The following is a 6,287-nucleotide window of genomic DNA, read 5'->3' on the forward strand; positions in this document are numbered from 1 at the left end:
TCAGGACGGCGCCTTAACTCACTGCCCCTCGATTTCATTTCTACAGACCTAGGTCTAGGGTACCTGACGACTGGGGCAAGGCTCCCGAGCTTGAGGAAAAGCCACTGACTGACTAGCAGAGGCAGGAGTGTGATTGACGAGCAGAGGCAGGAGTGATAGTCCCGGTAAAGCGCCAGCTGAAGACACCTAGTGTTCGAGGAATGCTATTGGCTGACCGGTTCCCTCCCCAGCCCCATCGCTCCCCCGCAGGCCTGCGCTTTGGAGAAGTGGGGCTGCGGTGCCGATTTTCCACCACCATCCCGGACAACGTGGCCGAAGAGAAAGTCCCCCTGACGAGATGCCATTCGTCTCTTTCCCCACCCCCCCCTCCTCCCCAACCCCAGTTGCTGGACCCGAGTCAGAACCCCTACTTCTGCTCTCCCCACCCCGGGCCATCCCGGCCCCGGCAACCGCCAGACTCCGCTTAGCCCGAGACCCCAGCGCGGAGGTGTGTCCGACCGCTCACACCAGCGCCCCAATCCCGCCCAATCGCCGCGTCCCGGGCGCAGTTTGAAGCCCCGGCGCCCGCATCGGGCCGGATACCGGACCCCCGCCCGGGTCCCCCTGCGGAGATGCGGCCCCCGCCTCGCCTCCGCCTGGAGCCCGCCACACAACTCAGGCACAAAATAGCCCACATGAGTGCGGCCGCGGCGCAGTGCGCGCCAACTCGCCGGACCCGCGCGGGAGGAGGGGGGGCGGCGGCGCGGCGGGAAACGGGTCGGACCCCGAGGCACAGGTGAAGGCGCGGCGCCCCCGTCACTCACTCGATGAAGTAACTGGCGCCCTCCTCCGTGAAGCCCTCCTCCCAGCCGCGGGGCAGGTCTGTGGAAACGCGAGAAAAGTCCGGTCAAACTTGGGCCACCCAGGCGCACGACCCCCTCCCCCGAGCGCCCCACCCCACCAGCCCGGCGCCCACCTGAGCGGATCATGTGGCCAGAGTTGACTGGTTCCCCGGTGCGCGGGTGTAGCCAGGTTGTGCAGCGGAGCTGGTCGCTGCGGAGAGAGAGATGCACCTGTTAGCGCCGCCGCCGCTCTGGGGGCGCTCGCCCGGCCCCGCACCCCCGCCCGGCCCGCGCCCCAGCCCGCGTCCCCGCTTTCCCGCGCCGCACTTGATGAAGAAGACGCGGCCGTCCCGGCACACGCCGTAGGACCAGTGCTCAGGTAAAGTGTCCCGCCCGACCGCCGCCGCCATGTTCGCCGCGCACTGAGTAGCCGCGGCCGCCGCGGGGAGGGAGGGAGGGGGCGGAGGCGGGAGAGGGGGCGGTGCGGGCGGCGTGCAGGCGGGCTCGGCCCGCGCGGGCCCGAACTGCGCCCCCGGGCGCTCCATTGCGGCGCTGGCCCTTCGGGGCGCGGGCGTGCGGCGGCCAGGGCCCAGGTTGAGTCCCGGCACCGCCGCGGGAGTTCGCCGCTGCACCCGCCAGCCCCAGCGCGGTAGCCGCGGCCTTTGTCCCCGCGCCTTCCCCGCCCCCAGCCCGCCGCGCGCCCCTTGGCCCCTGAGGCCACGAGACTCGAGCAGGGCGGGGGCCGCCTTCGGGGCGCGGCGGGCCAACTCGTGAGACAGGGTGCTTCCCGAATGCGCCGGTAAACCCCACCGGACACCCACGACACAACTCTCTCCAGGAACTGTACTTCTTTCTGAACCATGTAAACCTCAACAGGTTACTTCCATATTCCCTCCGAGCCTCGGTTTCTTCCTCTGTAAAATAAAGTTAGTAATAAATACTACATGGGATTGTTCTGTAGATTAAATGAAGTAACAGTGGTGTAAAGTACTTAACTGGACCCGGGCACGTATAGGTGCTCTGTTAATCCCAGGTCAGCCATGATTTCATTTTCCCAAGTTTGCAGCTGGCGTATGAAGCAGGAGGGTGCAGGTCCTCCCCCGACACACCAACACATAGCCCTGAAGTTGGAAGGAATAACAGGTCTCTGCCTTCAATTCTTGTCAAGTGACAGACAGGTGCTGAGAGCTGTGCTGCATCTCATCCATCTTTAGAAGAACAGACCCTCCAGGCGGGGGTGGGGGTGGGGGTCTGTAATGGGGGCTCTGGAAGCTTCTTTGCATGACTGGAGCCTTCTCAGTCCTTGATATCATCTCAGCTCCTGGGGGATCCCTCCCCTGACCTCACTGTCTAAAGGAGACCTTTCCCCTCCTCCACTCACTATTCCTTTACTTCTGTGCACTTAGTTGACATTATTTGTGTTTGTTTATTGCCTTTTTGTTGTACATTATCACACATACACAAACACACCAGTAAAATGTCAGCTGGATGAGAGGAGGGGCCTTGTTCTGTCTCACTCACTGCCATATCCCCAGTGCCTGGAACAGTGCCTGACCCATATATATAGTCAATAAATGTGGCTTGAGTGCATGAAGAACACTCCACCCTGACATCCCTGCACACTGAGCATGGACAGAGAGGAAGCTGGGCTCTGGGAGATGTCAGGTCCAGCCTTTGAGGGACATAGGAGGTAGTTGGTGGGATGCAGCTCACATGAAACTAAGACTGTAGGCTAGATTCAGAAAGGCACCTACTGTATAGCACTTTACTCAATACTCTGTAATGACCTATATTGGGAAAAGTATCTAAAAAAGAGTGGATATATGTATAAATGATTCACTTTCCTGTACAGCAAAAACTAACACAACATTGTAAATCAACTATAGAGGAAAGAAAGGAAAGGAAGGAAGGAAGGAATATGCCCCAGACACGTGGAATTTGGCTGGACCCTGAAGGACTGGTCAGATTTGACTGGGAAGAACACATCCCAGAGGAGAGGGATGAGAGAGCAAACATGGGATTGTGGAAGGGGTATGGGGTGTTGAGGAGACCATAAAGGTGCCCTTCCTTAGGAACAGACAGTGGTGTTCGGGAAGGAGGCCCATATGAGTTAAAAAGAGAGAGCTGTGATTGTGGAGGACCTTGAACACCTGTCCAAGAGGGCCACCTCCCTTTGAGGAGATTCTTGAGCAAATTACAAGGGGAGAGTAGTGTCTTTGTTGTTAAACATTAATTTAAAAGAATGCATTAAGTGGGCAAAGGACATGAACACACAGTTCATAGAAAAGTAATACTTTTTTTGTATAAATTTATTTGTTTATTTTTGGCTGCACTGGGTCTTCGTTGCTGCAGGCGGGCTTTCTCTAGTTGTGGCAAGTGGGCTTCTTACTGTGGTGGCTCCTCTTGTTGTGGAGCATGGGCTCTAGGTGCATGGGTTTCAGTAGTTGCAGCATGCAGGTTCAGTAGTTGTGGCACACGAGCTTAGTTGCCCCGTGGCATGTGGGATCTTCCCGGACCAGGGATGGAACCCGTGTCCCCTGCATTGGCAGGCAGATTCTTAACGAATGCACCACAAGGGAAGCCCAGAAAAGTAATACTTTTAAACAAATGAAAGAATATTCAACCCCCTCATAATAGGAGGAATGCAGATTAAAATTAAGGTAAGATTTTTTAGTATCAGATTGGCAAAAACCACTTTGTAGAGAAAGACATTCTTGTTCATTGTTGGTGGGACTATAAAATAGTTGTCTCACTGAAGGCAATTTGTCAACAGCTATTATAATTTAAATGCATATACCTTTTGACCTAGCAATTCTTCTACTAGAAATTTATCCTACGTTAATGCTCACACAGGGGCACAAAGACGTGTATACAAGAGTATTCACTGCAACATTGTCAATAGTTACAAAAGACCAGAAACAACCTAAGTGTCTATCCCCCCAAAATGGATTTGTATAGTGACAGATGTTAACTAGATTTATTGTGGTGATGTTTTGCAATATATACAAATATTGAATCATTATGTTGTACGCCTGGAACTAATATAATGTTATATGTCAATTACACCTCAATTTTTTAAAATGGGTTAAATTATGTCATACTCCTACAATGGGTTGCTATGCAGCTGTTAAAAAGAATGAGATAGATCTCTATGTACTGGTATGGAATACTCTCTGAGATATTAAGTGAAATGTAAAACGCAGAACTGTGTATGTGGTATGCTGCTATTAATATATAGGTGCATCATGGCTAAATAAGATACCCTTAATTTGTGTCCTGCCTTCAACAACAAACAATATGGCATCCATCCATGGACAAGAGTGCTTTTATGGGAGCTGTGGGATCCAGCACCACATGCCAAGGGACCCAGGAGGAGTCTCACCCACACGTTTCAGGCAATAGACGTACAAACCTTGGTCCCAGCTGTGGACCCTGAGGGGCCCACAAACCAACTGCAGCCCCTCTCAGACACAGTCTAGGGGCTGTGGCAAACACTGTCTTAGAAAATCACCCGCAGACAAGAGGGTCTTTGTGGAAGTCCAGGTTTGGTGTAAAGTTCCAGCACACCACTGAAGCAAAAAAAGACAAGTTTGGATGCATTGAAAAGGGCAGTTAGTAAAAACTAGAGGAGGGAGCTGCTCTTTCAAATGCAAAGACAGCAACACAAAACTTCAAGGAACATGAAAAATCAGTGAAACATGACACCACCAAAGGATCACAATAATCTTCCAGTTACCAATCCCAAAGACATGGAGATATGCAATTTACCCAGTAAATAATTCAAGATAGCTCTGTTTTGGGACTTCCCTGGTGGCGCAGTGGTCAAGAATCTGCCTGCCAATGCAGGCGACACGGGTTCAAGCCCTGGTCCGGGAAGATCCCACATGCTGAGGAGTAACTAAGCCCATGCACCACAACTACTGAGCCCACGTGCCACAACTACTGAAGCCTGCACACCTAGAGCCCGTGCTCTGCAACAAGATAAGCCACCTCAATGAGAAGCCCACACACTGCAACAAAGAGTAGCCCCTGCTCACCACAACTAGAGAAAGCCCGCATGCAGCAATGAAGACCCAACGCAGCCAAAAATAAGTAAATAAAATAAATAAATTTATTTTAAAACATAGCCCTGGGCTTCCCTGGTGGCGCAGTGGTTGAGAGTCCGCCTGCCGATGCAGGGGACACGGGTTCGTGCCCTGGTCTGGGAGGATCCCACATGCCGCGGAGCGGCTGGGCCCATAAGCCATGGCCGCTGAGCCTGTGCGTCCGGAGCCTGTGCTCTGCAATGGGAGAGGCCACAACAGTGAGAGGCCCGTGTACCGCAAAAAAAATAAAATTAAAAATTAAAAAAATTTAAAAATAGCCCTGTTTTAAGGAAACTTAATAAGCTACAAATAATAAATGCTGGAGAGGGTGTGGAGAAAAGGGAACCCTCTTACACTGTTGGAATGTAAATTGGTACAAGCCACTATGGAAAACAGTATGTACATTCCTCAAAGAACTAAAAATAGAGTTTACATATGATTCAGCAATCCCACTCCTGGGCATATACCCTGATAAAACTATAATTTGAAAAGATACATGCACCCCTATGTTCATAGCAACACTATTTACAATAGCCAAGACTTCGAAACAACCTAAACGTCTATTGACAGATGAATGGATAAAGAAGCTGTGGTGTTTATATATAATGGAATGTTACTCAGCCATTAAAAAGAATGAAATAATGCCATATGCAGCAACATGGATGGACCTAGAGATTATCATACTAAGCAAAGTAAGTAAGAAAGAGAAAGACAAATACCATATGATATCACTTATATGTAGAATCTAAAATAAGATACAAATGAACCAATCTATGAAACAGAAACAGAATCAGGGACATAGAGAACAGACTGGTGGTTGCCAAGGGGGAGGGGGAGAGGATAGGAGTGGGAGTTTGGGATTAGCAGATGCAAACTGGTATATATAGAATGGATAAACAAGGTCCTGCTGTATAGCACAGGGAACTATATTCAATATCCTGTGATAAACCATAATGGAAAAGAATATGAAAAAGAATATATATATATATATATATGTATAACTGAGTCACTTTGCTATACAGCAGTAATTAACACATTGTAATTCAACTGCACTTCTATAAAAGATAAATTTAAAAAAGAAAATATTCAAAAAAAGTTAAAAATAAAAAAAAATAAAATGCATATGGGGACTTCCCTGGTGGTCCAGCAGTAAAGAATCTGCCTTCCAATGCAAGGGACACAGACTCGATCCCTGATTGGGGAATTAAGATCCCATATGCTGCGGGGCAACTAAGCCCACACACCACAACTACTGAGCTCGCACGCCTCAATGAAAGAGCCCGCATGCCTCAAACTATAGAGCCCATGCTCTCTGGAGCCCATGCACCACAACTACAGAGCCCGTGCACCCTGGAGCCCGCATGCCACAACTAGAGAGAGA

General features: G+C 50.6%; 1 protein-coding gene across 1 annotated transcript in view; it reads right to left on the bottom strand.

Moving 5' to 3' along the window:
• The window catches only part of PLEKHA7 (pleckstrin homology domain containing A7), a gene marked incomplete at both ends in the record, with an annotated part of 207,139 nt that extends 205,893 nt beyond the window's left edge, over nucleotides 1–1,246 (bottom strand). Inside the window, 3 exons of the mRNA XM_082660876.1 lie at nucleotides 804–861; nucleotides 956–1,032; nucleotides 1,149–1,246. Of these exons, the coding sequence (XP_082517002.1) occupies nucleotides 804–861; nucleotides 956–1,032; nucleotides 1,149–1,231 (218 nt within the window). The remainder of the gene's footprint in view (nucleotides 1–803; nucleotides 862–955; nucleotides 1,033–1,148) is intronic.
• Nucleotides 1,247–6,287: the final 5,041 nt, after the last annotated feature.

This window comes from Grampus griseus, assembly GCF_964374135.1.
Source record: "Grampus griseus genome assembly, chromosome: 8".
Lineage (NCBI taxonomy): Eukaryota > Metazoa > Chordata > Mammalia > Artiodactyla > Delphinidae > Grampus > Grampus griseus.